Here is an 18,712-nt window from a genome sequence, read left to right as displayed (position 1 = left end):
TTTTTTTCCCCTAAGAAGCTCTTCTTTTATTGCCCACAGTGAATAAATCACTGAAAGCAACTCTCCCATGATGAAGAAGTTTTCTTAAAGACTTCATTTGCCATAAGAAATCTGAGCTGTAAGTGAAAGCTGTAACATCACACTTATCTGTGGGCAGATCCTTTCCACGCCTCTCACACGTATGGTCCCAAGGGAAGGTCACCCTGTAGAGGACAACCCACACAGTGCTATGCCACAGTCTCCTGTCCTCATTCTCAGTCCTTCCCTGGGCTCCTGCTTAAAGACAAGCTCGCTGAGGCAACGGGGGTTGCCCAAGAGTTTTGTCACAGGGTTTTGCAAAGGCCATTCCCAGGTTCTAGATGTGAACACTTGGTTTGGAGTTTCTTGACTAGAGATGGAGGGGACAGTGATGGGGAACTGATATTTTTGTTTTAGACCTTGGGCTAAAAGTAATGCTGAATTTTTATCTTCAGATGCGGGTTCTCAGCAGATATAAAACAGTAAAACTCTTTCTTAATTTCAGCAATGTTACGTTAATTACTTGTGTTTGTCCAGTAAGGGACAGTAAGACAGGGAGGGAGTGTTTTTAGCCCTGGCCCCAGGCACACGCCAGTCCCTGATGGCTCTGTTGGGTGCCTGAGTGGCAATCGGGGTAGAAGTCATGGTTCTGCCTCTCCTGGCACAAAGCCACCATCAATGATGAGAACTGTCCCCACTAATTACACATTTCAGGAGAAGCCCAGAGAAGGGTGAGGTAACATGAAATGTAGATTGCCTTGTCACCCCTCCCAGCCAAGGGAAAGGTTGTTAGCAAGGTTACAGCTGGATTTCAAGAATCATTACAGCAAATGACAGCAAGATCTTTAACAACAAGAAAGGAAAAACTCCAATGTCTGTATAGCAATTGCCACGCAGTGTATTATATGCCTTGCTCTGCAGTGATTCAGAAAGTTGGATTGTGCAGTGCCTTGCTGGGATCAGCAGTTCAGAATAGATTAAATTTGTTTTGGACACTGCCTGCACCCTGCTTTATCTAACAAAGCATATGTGTGATGGGGAAGGCTCTTAATAGCGCAGCCCCTTAATGAGAACTATAAACACACAGGCGTAGATTTTCAAAGTGATGCTCAGGGGATTTGAGCAAGCACTGTTCTCTCCTTGCTTTGAACATTTACCCAAGAGCTGCTAACTGGTTAGGCTTTGGGAAGAGAGTGGACCTTGAACAGCGAAGAGTATTGTATGTGACGAGGGTTTTGCCACTGTTAGTTTCCGAAGGGTATTCGTTTTAATGCACCCAAGAAAGATAAAGCAAGGAAACAGAAAACTGAAAGGACATTTCTCAGATAAAGCACTGATTTTATTAAAGCAAGACAGCTCATAATATGAATCTAACATCTAGGTTTTTATAGAGAGCTTAAAAGCCTTTTTACAGAGTTAGCCATTCCTAGGCACTGGTGGCTTTATAGAGCTTTTATCTAGTTAAAGAAAAGCCATTCGTGCTAATTTAATATCTGTAGTGTACAACAGCTTGACACCTGAGGCTTGTCCTAAAGCAGGCACAAGGCTGCAAAGCGAACACTACTTCATTGTTTTGAATTATTCAGCACTGGCAGCCAACCTTATGTGTGCCTCTGTAGGAAGAAGGCTTTTGGGGTAAGGATCAGTAAAAGAAAAGAAAAAAGACAAACAAACAACCCCTCCTTTCTGTCATTTGTTAGCAGGTGCAGTATTGACTTCAGGAATGATTCTGCAGAATTGGTATAGACATTCTTCATTACTGGAGCGATAAACACAGAGCTGTAGTCAGAAGAAGCAGAAGCTGGAAACTGAGCATGGCCTCCTTTAGGGAACAACTGTTCGTGTTGTTGGAAAAGCTTATTTCCTCCAAATTCATTTAAATGGTACTTATTGGTAGCATCTTTTTAGAGCAAGATGAATGCAGACAGCAATGAATCAACCTCAAATAGAGGGACTCATCTGTTAGCATCCTAACATTAACACACTAATGTGAATTTAAAGATTCTAATTAAACCTACATACAAAATGTTTTCCTACTAAATAGAAAACCGTACTTCTCGGAGGAGCTGGGGCATTTGGATTTGACAGTATTTCCTTTTTCAATAGTATGCTTATTTTATGTGTTCTATTTTCTTTCAGTCACTCCAGGGGTTTCTGAAACAAATAAAAAATACATTATATTAAGTTTGATTGGTTCCCTGTAGTCAGGGGATATATTGAGAAAATAGACCAATTTTTTTTCACTTAGAATACATTCTTGTTTGATTTTTATACTTCCTACTGTTGCTACAAATTTATTTTGAGATATTTAACATCGATTAATTTCATCTACAGGATCACGTATTAGTACCTATGTGCAAATTCAGAAGCTTTTTCATTGTAGCAGAACTCACATCATAGCTCTCAGTTTCTCAATTTGTCCATCCCTCTCCCACGAAAATTTGGTTCCCTGCTCCATTTCAAACTTGATATTTGTGTGAAAAAAATTCAACATTTTAAGAACTGTAAACAGTGGCACAGTACCTCTTTGCCATTCATGACTGAAAATCTCACTGAAGAGATTTAAAGCAAAGTTTGCTGGGAGACTTGTGGGTTCCGTAGTAAAAAAGTTTCAGACACAGTGAAGAACTTTTAGCTTGCATTTAGCCACTCAAGAAACATCGAAAGTTAGAAGCTTACTGCAGCCTTTAATCATTGCTGGAGCATATGCTGGATATATGAACAATTCATCAAAATCTGATAAAATATTTTTAGCAGACCTTACGTTCATTAGAACAGGGTTGAATCTAACACCCAAAGAAGTCATTGGGAAACCTCTGAGGCATAAAGGTGCTGAGATTCGCCAAAGATGGAACTTAACAAACCCCCTCATTCTACCTTTGCCTCATCTTAATTTCTCCGTGTACTCTGTATCCTCCCAACCCCAGGGCAGGGGGTGGCTATCATTCTCATAAAGCCATAGGTTTACTGAGAAACTCAAAAAACAAATGGGTGGAAAAACGAATTTTCTGTTCTGATTTTCATTCTGGGATCTTTCGGGGCATTTTACCATTCTTTCATCTGCCACACAGGGACACTCTTCAAACTCTGCCTCATACAGCAGCCAGCACCATGCTGATATTTAGTAAATGATCACTAATGATATGAGCAATGGTGTGGAGGCAAATATGTTTTGTGGGGCCTGGGAAATTAGCAGAGCAATCAGTCTCCAGCCAGGGTGAGAGGAGGAGAGGGAAACAGCTGGTAAATAATCACTCTGAGCCCATTGCACAGTCTGGATGAGTTGGCCAAGTCAGTCGAGGTCGGCCAAGCCACTGAGAAGCCTTCATGAGTGCAGAGCAGATTTGGGACATTTGATGATTACAGAAATAAGGAATTCATTGCAGTAGCTCAGCATCATATGTAGCCTAAACATTTGTAATGGGGGCGCATTGGTGAAAGTGATTCTTTTGACTGAGTCAATAGGAGCAGTTGATCTTCCCCATCAATCTTGATAAGAAAACCGTGAGGATATTCAGTGTCAGAAACGTGTTATTGGAGTTTTCATTAGAAGCTCAGTGTGGGAACGTGTACCCAGCTGCTGCCTGTGCAGCACACGCCCTGTGCCCTCTAAGAAGCATGAATGAGAAGACCTCTCTGAATCAGGATGTGCACAGGATATACGAACGTGGTCAGCTGAAATGAAAACATATAGCCAGACAAAATAAAACCACCTCCATCTAAGATAAAACAAAGTCCATATACGCTGGCCCTGAGGGATAAGCCAAAACCAGACATAATGATCAATACTGTAGGAGTTATGATCGGAGAGAAATAATTACTGCACATTCAAGGAAAGAACCACAATGAATTCCCTGGCAGTGCCTTGTTCTTTGAGTAATACTCTGTAAATGCCTGTGCATGCTAAGGGAAGGCTAAATTATGAGGGGCTGTGGACTGCAGCCTCCAGTCTGGCTGCAGATGTCCTTACATGTCCCTGCTTGGAGAGCTGCACCACCGTTAGCACCATTTGCCTCACAGTTCCATTAAGAGGTGGGTAAATCGCCCCCTTTTACCTCCGGAGAAGTGGAACTCATGGCAAAGCAACTGGTTTGCATTGAGGCTGCCAGGAAGCAGGACAAGGAGTGAACGCAGCCTGCAACCCACTACCTGCGACCCACTGCCCTCCTTCCTTCCACAGGTCGCCCCTGCCTCTCTTCTCCTCTAGGTCCTCATTCAGCCCTCACTACCATGCTGGGGGAGCTCCCAGTGACTGGAGTTAAATGGATGGCAGAAGACTGATGGTGGAGGGCAGCCCACAACCCTTGGCTGTTTCTCTTCTCAAGGCTGCGTCTTGAAGATGATGTAGCACCTGGGAAGAGCCTGACTAATTCATTGGCTCGAGGGTGCAATCACTTAACAATGAATCTCCAACTAGCTACAGCAAACTTATTTACAAGCCTGGAAAAAAAGTGTGTTGTGTAGCAATTTGCTACACACCCTGACCAGGAGCAGCACTTCAGGATTGATGTTCGCTGTGCTGTTTTCCTCCCCTGCTGTTTAGACAGTGAGAGTTCTCCGTAGGAAAAAATGCAAACTCCTGCTGTCAACGAGTGTGCGTTCCCCCTTGGCCAGTAAAAAAAAAAAAAAAAAACAGGTGTGCATCTCCTTTTATCTGTGAAGGGAGTTGTGAACTTAATTCAACCCAATCACGTTTATCGTGTTCAACATTTACCCCCCAAATGTCAGTAATTTTCTGGAAAATAAAGTACTTGGGAGACAGGAGAAACGGAGCCCTTGGTGATAACTGTATAGCAGAATATTTCTTCCCATCCATATGCAAATCTAACCTTTTTGATATTTCAACCCTATAAACCCTAAGACAGGATTTCAATAGAAAATGTTTACTAAAGGCTTTCTCCTTTATAATCTATTGATTTTAATATCCTTACTAGTTCTGTTGAATGTCACTTTTACCCTGAAGACTCCCATTGCAAACTTGAACACATTTAATTATTTATACCATTTGAATTATTAGTGCTGAGAAATGACTAAAAGTTTTTGGTTCTGTAATGATACGATCTAAAGTTTGATTTTCCTTTGTGAATAACACAAGTAATTTGATATGGTAATCAAGGACAGATGAATACTTCAGACAACACAGTGCAATTTTAATAGTAATGACATCTATTTTTCCTTTTTCAGACCTCCTTGTATATGTTAAAATATAGCTCATTAAGTACTGCAGGATCTCATGGTCTTTTTTCACAGCTAAAAGTTTAGCATTATCTATTTTCTTTCCTCTGCCAGGCACCTGAACAACTGATTGTTGCTTCCACCAGTGACAGTTGGCATTTAGGCAACGCTCATGGTTTGAGCAGAACCAAGAGCAGGTTTGTCCCTCAGTGTGGATCTAGCAGTCTTGTTTGCCTTACTCATATCACTCACTGTAGCAGCAAGACCAAGCAAAGTTTTGATCTCAGAGAAATTGTCTCTGAGACAAATGTTGTTTGTACAGAACAATCTAAGTGAGGACCTATGAAAGCCAGGATTTTGATAGCAGGCAAGCCAAAGCAGGGGATTTGAAAGAAACTTAGCACCTGGAAGGTCGGTTCTTCCCCAGAGTCGTGTTTTTTCTTCCCAACACACACCCAAAGCTGGCATGGCCAAGCTCACCCTGTCTGGCCAGGGCATGGGCACGCGTGAACTCCCATCCTTGCCGCTTACCTGGAACACCTCAGAGTCAGGCATACTTCCACTGGCATCAGTGGCGTTTTGTATCAGAGTCCAGTTTTCCAAGGAGATTAAACCCCTAAGCATAAGTCCGTCCTAGGTCCAGCACGCAAGTAATATTTGAGCATTTATTCTTCAGTGTGCTTTGGTAAAAATTTCCAGAATTCTGACTGCCCATATATTTTTGTTTTATTCTGCCTTTTCCCCCCGGCCCCAAGCTGCCATTTCTCTACCATTATGTGATCAGTGCAATGGCATGCACCTGTATTAATTGCACTGAATTTCTCTTTCACAAGGAAAGTTTCTACTCTTCCTTTTCTCTGATCTTCTGAAATTTTCCCTCATCTTCTGAAATGTTCCCTTTTTCTACTACCAACCTCGTATCTGTTCAGAAGCTGCCAAGATGTATTTGGCTCTTGTATTTACTCCAAATGGAGACTTATTTTCATTCATATCTGGCATTAGGAACCGTGATAGCACTAAATACAACTTTTATCTGAGATTAATTGTTTTGATAATAGAGAATAACAACAGAGTGCTTCCTTTTGTGTATGGTTTTTAAGTTATTTCTGACGGCAGATAACACAGTGTATCTTGTATCCCAAAAGTTCAACCAAGCTCAAAATGGCCATCAGTAGTTGGATTTTCCTGGTTTATGTGCCATCATATATATCCAGATGAATGATCATCTGGATATTTATCTTTTAGCCTAGGATTATTGTTTAGTAGTAACGCAAGAAAATCTCTGGAATGAAATCTATGGTTCCAAACTGAGCAGGGGTAAAGGTACCAACTCTTATCTCCACTGTATCTGTCCTGTATGCATTAGATAAATTTGTAATCAGTTTTGTCTTTGTAAAAACATTGAAATCCAGTCTAAAGACTCTTTATCGGCAGAAATGCCATCACTGATTTCAGTGCATGTCGGCCAGCTTTCAGGGATGGATTATTCAAGGCCCTGCAATTACGCTGCATTTCGTGTGTCAATCCTCAGGGTATCAAATCTCTTACAGAGCTGAGCCATGCATCTCTTGACTTCTTATTTTTCTCCATCTCCAAAAACAGGCTGCTGCTTTTCCTCCCTTCCATTGTACTTTGGAATATCCATTTGGAAACTTGGGGCAACACTATAGATTGTAAATGACCTCTCATAGACACTATGTTTCTGATTGTTTTTCCTGCATCCTCCATGTAGTTATGTGTGTCACTCCTTTGCTTCTATTAATTTCACTGGCATTCTTTTAGGCAATGGATTCAAGACAAAAAGATATTTGCCTGACTTATTTTAGCTAAGAAGCTTCACATTTAATGGATTTTCTGTTCTTTAATGTCCCAGGTCACTCCTTGAGATCAGCAAATGCTGAATTCCTTATCATCCCTAAATGTTATCTGAAGTCATGTCGTTATTTTGCCTTTAGTGAGTCTCCTTGCTCTCTGGCTTCAGAACCTACTGCCAAATGAAGTAAAGAAAGCTCTTACTGTAGGGATTTCTGAATCCAAAGTTAAAAGTTATTTGTTCTATTTAGCATTTTTAAAACGATTCTTTTAGGAATTGTATGTGCCTCTAAGCTAATTAACTCTTAATGAGTACAAAATGCCCTGGGATGCAGATTTGGAGGGTACACTAGAAGTGCAGGCATGGATCAGACTGCAATACTGCAGGAGATGAAATTTATGATTTGATTCTTTCTTTTTTAAATGATGGTGGAGACACTTTTATTGAGATACTCTTTTTTTTTTCTTTCTAGTCTAAATAAAGCTGATCAGATTTTCAGTCCACCATATGGGACCCAGTTATATCAGTCCTGCAAATACACTTTAGTTTTCCGTTATGGATGAAGTCACTCTTCAGTAGGGAAAACAAGTTTAGAAACAAACTTTCCTATTAAGCAAGACAGGCAGTGTTCCAGCGCAGAGCACTTAGCCAGAGCATCAGGAAATCAGAACACCTGGCTGTGCCCAGCTCCGTGCTATTCCCCTGGCCCAGTCCCTCACTCTTTTAGTGCCTTCATTCATTCATCTGTAAAGTGACTATAATTGCATTTGTATCACAAGGGTGCCTTGATGCTTGACAAATGAGAATTGACCCAAAATTCATCCTTCAGAAGCACTGGATGCGCAATACCTTGCTCACATGGTGGTTGTGGACAATTAGATTAGAAAAGATATAAACGCAGTCAAAGTGAAATTCCACTTAGGAACTGTCAAACTGTTCTTGATAATTTTTTTAGTTTTCATCTAATTCTAGTGTGGAATTTTGCATGCATCTCCCATAAAGGGTTTATATGCCTCTTTCCTTCTTTTGCAACAAGCCAGCGTGTTTTATTCCATGTTATATGAAACTGTCTTTTTGGGCAAATGGTTCCCAGAGCAATACTGGAAAGTTGCATTTAGCAAAACAAAGAAAAATTATGTCAAAGAAAACCTATCCTCTATGTATTTGAGCAAATTGCAGTCACTTACAAGGCTACCAGCTTCAGTTCTCCACCCAGCTCAGGTAAATATTAACCCTATCCTGGCCAGAACCAGGACAACTGTACATGGAAAAAATGGTTTTATGAAAAGGAGGTTGCCTTATTGTTGTTGTGTTTTATTTAATTAGATTTTTTATATTTGCTATAATAACGTTTAAAAATTAAGCTGACTTTCTGCGACAAACTGTAGAAACATATGGTGTACAGCCTGCAGAGGCTCTCAGTGGCAGCAGTGTTACTGATAATATTTGTGAATTAGAATCTGCTTTCCTCTGAAAAATAGCTGTGTGTTCTCCCAATTTAAAACACAGTGGTTTTGCCAACACGTTTTCATCACCATTAACAGTTTTGGGAAAAAAGAATCAGTATGACTTTCTTAAACATGTCTTTACTTCTGCATGGTTGTGGATTTTTCAGGGTGCGGGAGGCTGAATATCAGACTCAGCATCTGCTCAATGTGTGCCATGAATCTCCTTAAAGAAATTAGATTAATTCAAGAGGGGCTGTTTTACCAGGACCTCCCCTCACGTAGCTTAGCCCAACACCAGGAGAAAAACTGGAATTGTTGCTTGGTCAAGCCATTTCTCCTAGCAAAGGCACAATCACTTGGGGCCAACCAGATTACAGGATGCCAGGAGGTCTCCTATCAGCACCCCAGAGTAAGCTCCAGCCCCCGGGAGCTGCTCCCAGAAGGATTGGTACAGCTTGGTTTCCCACAAGAAATCATATAGCTCAAATAAATTTTAAAAATAAATCCTTTGTATATTACTTTTTTAATGTTCAGATTGCAAAGTACTTTAAGAACAACTCATGCTCAAAAACAGTGTTCCTCTGACTTATCTGTAAAGTATGCTTGAAAGACTCCGTGCCAAAGTACAGAGATTAAGTAAATAGAAAAGATACTAAACATTGCAGCAGGGAAATAGTCCAAGTAGTGTTCTCAGGAGCACTAGAGCTGGTTTAGGTTCACATTAATCCATAGACATTCTGCAGAATTCACTTTTTAGACCTTTTATCCTGCTTGGCTTCGGTAACCAGCTTCCCAAGGCTCTCCCTGGTGATTAGACTCACTCAGACCTGAGGGTTCAGACCAAACAGTCTCTAGAGCCTGGTCCACAGGAAAATTTCACCTTTCAACAAAGCTGTGGTGCTCAGGAGGAGACATGGCAAACCAGTCACTCAGTACTATCGCACACCACTGGACTCATGCAAGCAACATCTTAGGTAGGATGTGCAACCAAAGGTTCCCCTTCCCTTCCTCCCAATGGCTGTTGAGGTGGAAGCAAAACAGACCATGGCACTCCTCTGACAGTGTTAAATATAGTCCACATTCCTCAGCTGATCATTTTTCTCAGAAGCAATGCATCGCTGAAAATTCACCATGAATGCAGAAATAGGTGGTCCTTCCCTACAACCCAAGCCTCAGCTCAGCTCTCATGTTTCAGTGGGCTAATGGAAATTTTCAGTGTGCTCGCAGAAGTGGTTTGGTGGGACATTCACCTCTTCAGCTTACGACAATAAAATGCTTTAAGGACCAACAAATTTCCTGTAAACTCATCCTGGATCATCAAGCAGGAGGACTGGAAAAAGTCAGCCTTGAAATCTCCCTTTACCACTACTCCTAGCCAACATAGGTCCTACCTTTTATTCAGTTAGTTCGGCCATTTCTGAGGGGGATGTATGTAGTTAACAGAGAGATACTCCTTTTATGTTTGCTCGAGTAGGAGGTGTCTAATTCTAAAAGGGACCTCTCAGCAGTTGACAGCAGGTGACTAATCTGCAGAAACGCCCAGGTTCCTCAATCAAAGAAAGTGAAAAAATTCTTTCTGACTGTGTCTTTCAGGATTTTGCCGACTCCGTATACCAAATGGTTGCACAGAAGTTCCAGGAGCTGACAGACAATTTCACTTCCATGCATGCACGCCACAAAACTCTTGCAGGCATTGTGATGACCAAAGGTAAGATATTCTCTTATTTATTTTCCTCTGGCATTTTTCATGACTAAGTAATACATTATTTACCTGGTCCACAGTGTTGAAGGATGCCTTTACTCCCACACAGAAAAATAATAGTAATGCAGTGAAAAGAAGTATTAAATATTTACACCTCAAGTAAGTTCACACAAAGAAATATTGGCAACACAGGTAAAGATTTATTCATAAATATGTCCATACATTGTTTTGTTTACAGGACAAAATGCAGGCCTGTCTGATTATGCATCCTCTAATAGATGGGGGTTTTCAGTTATCAATAAAAAGTATTATCATTTATTAATTGGGTTTTTTTAGATCTGGAAACTTGGAGTTCTTATTGTACAAGGCTACTATAAACCTTGGTTTAGACTGACAATAAAAGCAAATCTCAGCCCATTTCCTTTCCAATCAAAAGAAAGAAAATGCAGAGCCTGCATAGTTTTAATTCTGCTCTGCTCTAACCATGGGAAATACTTGTACTTATCAACAGGGTGAAAATTTTATGTTTAACCCATTAAGACTTAACAGATGGACACAAACTATGCAGAAATCTTTAGCGCTTTGATGAAACTCTTGCATAGATGGTCTGTCTTTCTTTGTGAGCATACCTCAGCTGAGGCACCTCAGTATTTATGAGGATGTCAGCAGTGGAGATGCTGCCATAAACTTCATTCTCACTCAGACACATGGAGCAGTGGATTGAGTTTAGAAATTACAGGATAAACTCAGAGGGGAAAGGCATATATAATTCATCCAGCTTTGTCTTACTCCTTCCTTTCAACAATTACATTAGCTAGATTCAATAGGGACATTTGTGAGCATTGTGCAGCAACGCGGTGGAGACAGGATTATCTGCTGGATCTTTTCCAACCACAGAACCTAAACACAGCTAAGAGTTCTGTGCAGAGTAACTTGTGCTTGTCCTTTCTGGTGTGAAAAGAGTGAGCAGTCCTCTCCTGAAATTAGAAACAGAGAAGTTGACTTAAAAGTCTTTTAGACCTCTGGTTGAAACTGAACTGTTCCTCAGCTAAATTTTTAATTATTTTACTTAATCTGTTTTGGTTAGTTGTTTGGTTTTTTTTTTATAGTACTTTAGGCCCTGGAATAATGGATCAATCTTCCTTTTTTTAAGTGCTGCACAGACACAGTGCTGTCCAAACACAAAACATGGTACATAAGTCCTATAGACCACAGGAGACATATAGAGTACCAAAAAAAATAAAAGGGTGAGTGTGATTGACTTTTGGATGTGGAAGATGCACACCAAACCCAGCATACCACCCACCTTGTCATGGTCAGTTTGCTTGACTGTGGCATTCATCAGATTAAAACAAAGCGCTGTAGTTTCTTTAGAGGAACTCTTTCCAAGCAGGAGGAGCACAAGGAAGAATGTTTAAATATGCTTTTTTTAAAAAAAGTTGAGTTACAAGAGCCAAGAATTTTTACTTTAACCACTTTTTGAGGGGTGACTGTACCCAGATCAGTATTCCTGTTCAGTTTTCTTACAGTCAGTGTGTATTTTTCCCGTAAGACTTTCATCTCGTTCCTACCTTGCCAAGGTTCAGTCCCTGCATCATTTAGCACAGGCCTAGACCTACTTTAAAAAGCATGATGGAAGCAATGCAGCCTCATTGCTACAGCACCAAAGAAGCAGTCATATGAAGGACAGTTTAGAAGCCCACACCATATGAAGTCACCCAAAGTAATTATAACTTCCAAAATTATGGCCTCTGAGTGTATGCAGTGCTAGGGGAGGGAAGGGGCATGTCCAGACCCCTGCTAGCCTTGCTGGGCAGTTGGGGCTGTCTGTGTTGCTTCTTTAGGGAAGGGGTGAAAATGTTGGGTTTTTTTTTGAGTCCTATGCCCTTAGTGGGATTTTACACATTTGTATTTCATATTTCTTCTTAGTCAGCATTAAGACAAAGTATAATTTTACTTCTGTTCAGAAACCATTTCCCTCAAGGCTTTTTTTTTTATAATTCCAAATCCCCTTTTATGTATTCCTTCAATCTGTCAACCATCCAATGTGTCGATTCTGCTTTTTTGGAGCTTACTGGTTTTGTGTAGCCTAGAAAAGAAGTTCACAGATATGAAGTGATTCACAGAAGATGCAAAGCTAGAAACAGCCTTATCTTGGTACATTTTCTAGGAAGATTTTAGTTCCTTCCAGCACAAGAATGTCTGCCAACCACAGCAAGATGAATCATTTCCCATTTGTGTCATTTTTTTCTGTACTAAAGTTGTAGATTTGTGTTCTGTTCCCCACTGTCATTCCCAGAGGTAGCAAGGATCTTGACACACTCTGTTAAAAGATAGCACAGACAGGTTTTCCACATCAAGCACTCAAATAAGTACCAATTTCCTGTGTTTTTAACATAGAATTTGGCAGAAAACCCTTGGATATCTGCAAACAATTTACTAATGACATTTACAAAAGCAAATCTGATAAGATTTCATTGCATTTAGCACCATACACACCTATAACCGACAAAAATTAATTTGTTTTTGCCTTCATTTTAATTTAATGTCATCCCAACTAGAAACAGATTTATCTGTGCTTGTACGGTTTTCAGACAGAGCTGGTAAAAAGCACAATGTGATTCTGTGATAACTGCTGTTAAGATAATACAAAATCTCTACAGACAAAACAGAAATGTGCTAGATGATTGGTTTTCTTTTCCTGAACTCTGACATTTTTTCTGCCATTTCAGTTTCCCAGGGAAACCAGAGAGAGTTACATTTGGGCACTGTAATTGACTTATGCTGTAGCACCCACGGCAAATTCCGAAGTATAAGAAAGAAAAGAAATGAAGAAAATGATGTTATTGACTGACTGTGAATGTTCTGGGGTAATAAATGGCTAGTCAGAAAAACAGGCAGTCCAATGTATTAAGATACGCTTCACTCTGAATTGCGATGAAAAGTTAAAATCTCCAAGCATTTTTGTGAAAGCTAGTTTTCAAAATATTTGATTAGTAGACATCGAAATCTCATCGTCATAAAACCTGCCTAGGTAGGAGCAAATTATCACACTGGATACCAGCTGATGTGACGTTATCTGATATAATATAATAATTGAATATAATAATAATTCAAAAAATAACATAACAGATTTTGATCTAAATGTTTCAAAAAATAGAACAATTGGGGTAAATTATTTAATAGTTCTCCAGTTGTAATGTATTTGAAATCAGCCAGAATCTAACACATTCTGATTTTGTTGAAACACATTCAGAAAAGATTGTTCTATCAAAAATTGTTTAATTGACTGTAGGAAAAATTGTCTAACAAGTAAGACATTGCATTCAAATCTTCCATGTACAGTAAGCCATATTCCCACAGAATATCTTCAAGTAGAGCAATAAATATACTTGCTATTGTGCATAGTATTAATATAAGGACCTAAGTTTTATTGCATGCTGACTGTCCACAGTAGTTCTCCTGACTTCCCTGAAGATATGATGGGTTCAGGTATGTCCCCAGTTAATGAAAGGGATATTCCATACCATATGATGTTGTGCTCAGCAGTAAAAGCTTGAGGAAAGGAGAAGGGGCAGGCATTTGGATTTATGGCATTTGTCTTACTATGAACTATCATCATCTCAGTCCACGAGTCTTAGAATCATAGAATAGTTTGGGTTGGGAGGGACCTTTAAAGGTCACCTAGTCCAACCCCTCTGCAAGGAGCAGGGACATCTTCAACCAGATCACGTTGCTCTTGCGTTCCTTCCCTTTTCTGCCAATCCCATAGGAGAGGGAAGTGATCAAAAGGCTGGGTGAGTGTTTGGCTGTTGGCCAGGCTCAACCAATATTCATTCCAGGGTGTGCAACAACAATAGCTGGACATAATGTTTCTTGTTGTCACAGATTAAGGTAACCTACCAACTTCCCCCCTTCCTATGTGACTCTGTCTCTCAGGTGCAATTGGGACACCTTATTTTCACTCACTGGTGTGCTGTACCTTTTTATTGAGACGTTTTCAGGGAGAAATAATTTTTATTGTTATTATTATTAGACCAGTTGATACAGTTTGAAAAAAAAACAAGGGCATGCAAACTAATATTTTGTAACACAGATCAACAAATGTGAAACAGCAGCACTCTCATGTACCTCTGTCCCTGACGTATGAGGTCACGGATTATCAGACAAGACAGGAGGCCGAGGAGCCGCTGGCGAGGGGCAGCTCTTTCAGGGCTTGGCAAAGAGCACAGTCTCACCACAGGTCACTAAGCAGGGAAACCAGCTTTACTGGTACACGGGTCATTGAGGAGAGAGCGTGGACAGTGCTCCCCATCTCTCGGAGCTGGGAGATGGGAAGCCCCAGCCCGGGGCAGTGCAGGGCAGAGGTGGAGGTGTAAGCTGCACACCAAGTGCTGCGATCTAAAGGTAGGTGGCATTCACACTGTTTATTTACAGCCCAGACAGAGTTTGTCTTTGCCAGCTCTTTAACAGATCTGGGCATACCTTTGTACTCCACCTGAAATCGCTGGATGCAGTAAAGAATTCCTGTCACTCGGTGTGGAGATGATCTATTATTGCTGAGGTCCTCCTTGCAAAAAAACCTCCCATAATCATTAAGGACAAAATGAGACTGCTACTTAAACATTATTTTCCCATTTGTGTTTGACAAACCTTAGCAGTTTAAATACTGATAGGAACTTTTTGTCATGCTTCCTGTTAAAAATGAAGCATTAAGAAAGTTCAGTCCTTTTCACAGGAGCGTGGCATTCATATAAAAAGGTTATGCGTTGATTTCTCACTTCAATTTTCCCTCTTCTATCTTTTTTTTTAATACTGACAATCATTTTGATGTTAAAAGCAAACTAGGAGGTCTTCTCAGTTATCTTGTATGAAATAAAGATGAACTGGACAAAAAGAGCCCTAAAGAGCCATTTCATGCTGTGATAAAAGATAGGAAATTATCATCTGTATCTCATAGAACAGATCTTAATCACTGCTAAGTGGAATAACAGAAAAAAACAAAGTTGACAACGCGTCTCCATGGATCTTTACAGCCATATTAAGACTCATAAAGCCTGACATCTAAGTACAATCAGGAATATTGATGGCAAATTGATTTCTGATCCTTATTTTAAATAGGAAAGTTGAAAAGCAGTAAAACACAGTAGAAAATTCATGTCCTATGTAAAGCATCAATCTGCTCCATCCCAGATTGGATTCAAGTAGCCAAACCAGTTATAGGAACTATGAATAATTTACAGATTAGTGCTTAGGGCAGATCTCTTCAAGAAGAGAGTCACAGGAGAAATTTAGGCTCTTGGGTCCCATTTGCATAGTTAGATGGATGCTAAAAGCCTAGTCCCTGTGAGAGCCAGTGTTTCAATGAGATTTAAATTCCCAAAATTGAAATTGGGTGCCCAAAGTGCTGATACGTTTGAAAATCTCATGAGGTTTCTTCACCTTCTGTTGCCTGATGCTCTTAAGGAAGTGGCCCAAAGTAATTTGATATTCTTGGAAATATTATCCCCTTCTTACATATGCCCAGTTTGACACGCCACCACCACATGATGGGTTTTCTCAAAATATTTTAGAGTAGGTAAATAGATATGTAGTTAGAAACCATATATGTCAGTCAGTCTCAGAAATCTGTTTTCCTGTGGTTATAAACCTTAAACAGTAATATTCAGATTCTCTCTAAATAACTTTGAACTCCATGAGAGCATCCCTTTTCCACAGTTGCAACTCTATTTTTGGATTTTGTAATGTGGACCTATCATTGCCAGAGTAGGATTCCTGCAGTCCAACAGATTTAGGTTTCAAAATCCCAGTTCGAAGGACATCTGCGGTTTTGCAGTTAAAACTGTGGCTCCACAAGTTTATTCACTTCTTTTAAAAAACGGGCTTAGGCATGTCACTGCAAGTACTCCCCCTACAAGAGCAATGTTGGGTGTTTCTTCATCTTATCTGTTAAATCAGTGCTAAGGAACAGAAAATAGTTGAAGATACATTACTTAGAAACAGAAAATATGAGATGGAACACAGTCCTGTAGCCTTGCACAAAGTGGGGAAAAACAGGTTCAAGGTCATCTCTCCAGGCCAGATTATGTATTTCACACTAAACAAGATAAAAGGCACGCACCGTTTGGGAGTGAGTACAGAAAGAGGGCTTCATTTTTTAAGGTAAGCACCTCAACCAGTGCATGGCACAAACCCTCCTTGCTCTTACTGTCTAACCTACCTCTGTCCTCTTAGCTGTTCGGTAGCACAGGTTCTGCAAGAACAGGGCAAAAGACCCCTCTCTCAATATCAGCAGTTTTTGGCACTCCCATAGGAGAATGACTCAGCCTGAGAAGGGAATTGAGCCCCCATTTTCCACCTGCTGCAGAAGCTGTAGGTGTCTCCAGCACTTCTTGCTTGTGCCTTCTGGACAGCTCCAGCAGCAAACATTCTCTTCTCCGTTGTGCCTGCTGGTTGTTCTGGTTTGTGTTTCGGCGTAGCCAGCTCTTCTCAGACGCTGAGCCTTTTATCCCAGACCAGTTACTGTCTCTGGACTTAGCTTTTGGTTCTTTTTGATTGATGAGAAGCTCAACATGAGCTGGCAAAGTGCACTTGCAGCCCAGAAAGCCAACCACACCCTGGGCTGCATCAGAAGAAGCGTGGCCAGCAGATTGAAGAAGGTGATTCTGTCCCTCTGCTCTGCTCTTGTGAGACCTCGCCTGCAGTACTGCATCCAGTTCTGAAGCACTCAACACAAGAAGGATGTGGACCTGTTGAAGCAAGTTCAGAAGAGGGCCATGAAGATTATCAGAGGGCTGGAGCACCTCTCCTGTGAGGACTCAGAGAGTTGAGGCTGTTCAGCCTGGAGAAGAGAAGGCTCCAGGGAGACCTTATTGCAGACTTTCAATATTGAAGGGATCTTATAAGAAAGATGGAGACAGGCTTTTTAGCAAGGCCTGTTGTGACAGGACAAGGGGTAGTAGTTTCAAACTAAAAGAAGGTAGATTTAGACTGCACATAAGGAAAAATTTTTTACACTGAGGGTGATGAAGCATTGGCACAGGTTGCCCAGAGAGGTGTTAGATGCCCCATCCCTGGAGGTGTGCAAGGTCAGACTGGATGGGGCTCTGAGCAACCTGATCTGGTTGGAGATGTCCCTGCTCACTGCAGGAAGATTGGACTAGATGGCCTTTAAAGGTCCCTTCCAACCCAAACTGTTCTGTGATTCTTGCTGTTTAAAGAATATTTCTGACTGAAATAGTAACTAACACCTCTTAAAACCCTGGCTTTGTATCACATATAATTGCATTGGCCACAAGGATGGGTATGATAATTAACATAAAACATGGAAATGAATAGGCACTTCTGTTTCCATCTCTAAGTATGCAAAGCCAGGAGCTGTAAAGTTCAGGCTTTCATTCAGCTCTCTGTTAAGCCAAACTGGAATTTGTCCCAATCTCGATACAAAGAGTGTGTCTCATCCTAAAAGCAGAAGTTTTTTGGGTGAATAAAGGCTTAGTGACATCAACCATTACTTTTACTTTACTGACCTACTAAAACACATAGGAAGACTTTTTAAATGCAAGTACACTTAAGAAAGAAAAAATTAAGTTCCTCCTGTACTTATCTGCCAAAATCCACATTCAGGATTTCATCCTTTCTCATGGCAATTAAGGATCTCACTAGCATATAAGACTGTCAATTTGCTTAATGCTCAGATATCAATGGCATAGTATTTATTAGAGAAAAACAGATATCTGCAGGCACAGTCTGTCAGAGAAAGCACAGTTCAGTCCTGTTTTAAAATTAGTAATTAACTATAAGACCCTACAGAGCTGTGTTCCTGAGGAGAAACACGATGTTCAAGCTTACAGGGAAGGAAAAGACCCTCAAATAACTTTGATTCTGCTGCTATCAATTTAGGTTAAAAATTGGTATGTGGATGAAGCATGCAGGGGCCTGGGCTGACTGTCCCTCCTACCCCTCCAGATTTCCAAAGCCCACACTGAGGAAGGCAAGGAGCATTGGTGCTTGGAAGAAGAGCACTGTCTCCTTGCACACTCCTCAGAAGAAAAGCTGATGAGATTTCATCCTTTCCATCCGCTAAGGGGAGAAGAGAAATGAACCATAGAAATTAGAACTGGGAAAGACCACTAAGTCATCCAGTCCATTTCCCTGCAAGAGCAAGATTGTTCCCTGTTGTGTGTTCCTGAGTGCTTTTTCTGGTTTGGATTTAAATGAATCAATTAACAATGGGGCTTGCAACACTACCTTGGGAGACCATTCTAGTCTAATAGATCTCATTGTTAATAATATTCACCAGTTATTCAGTCTGACTTTTATCTTCTGTGATTTCATCCCAACTCCTCTGTTACATTGGCCTAAATTGTCCATTTCGTACCCACCTCTCTCTTTGGGATTTGCACCCTTCAGGCACTTACACCACTTTCATAGGTGCTGCTTACCAAGGGTTTACATATTTAATTTTTGTACTCTTTTCTGCTGGGCTGCTCTCCTCTGCAGCCCTCGGCAGTTTCCCCCCTGTTTTCTGATTCACCTCTGCTTCGGCAACCTCCT

General features: G+C 40.7%; 1 protein-coding gene across 2 annotated transcripts in view; it reads left to right on the top strand.

The window, feature by feature from the left end:
* Positions 1–18,712, top strand: part of ADARB2 (adenosine deaminase RNA specific B2 (inactive)) — a 320,892-nt gene that overhangs the window by 245,939 nt on the left and 56,241 nt on the right. For both annotated transcript variants that reach the window (XM_086741923.1, XM_086741922.1), the window contains one exon: positions 10,048–10,162. In XM_086741923.1, the coding sequence (XP_086598049.1) occupies positions 10,048–10,162 (115 nt within the window). The remainder of the gene's footprint in view (positions 1–10,047; positions 10,163–18,712) is intronic.

This window comes from Chlamydotis macqueenii, chromosome 2 (assembly GCF_036417535.1).
Source record: "Chlamydotis macqueenii isolate bChlMac1 chromosome 2, bChlMac1.mat, whole genome shotgun sequence".
Lineage (NCBI taxonomy): Eukaryota > Metazoa > Chordata > Aves > Otidiformes > Otididae > Chlamydotis > Chlamydotis macqueenii.
This window is presented reverse-complemented; position numbering and strand designations above follow the sequence as displayed.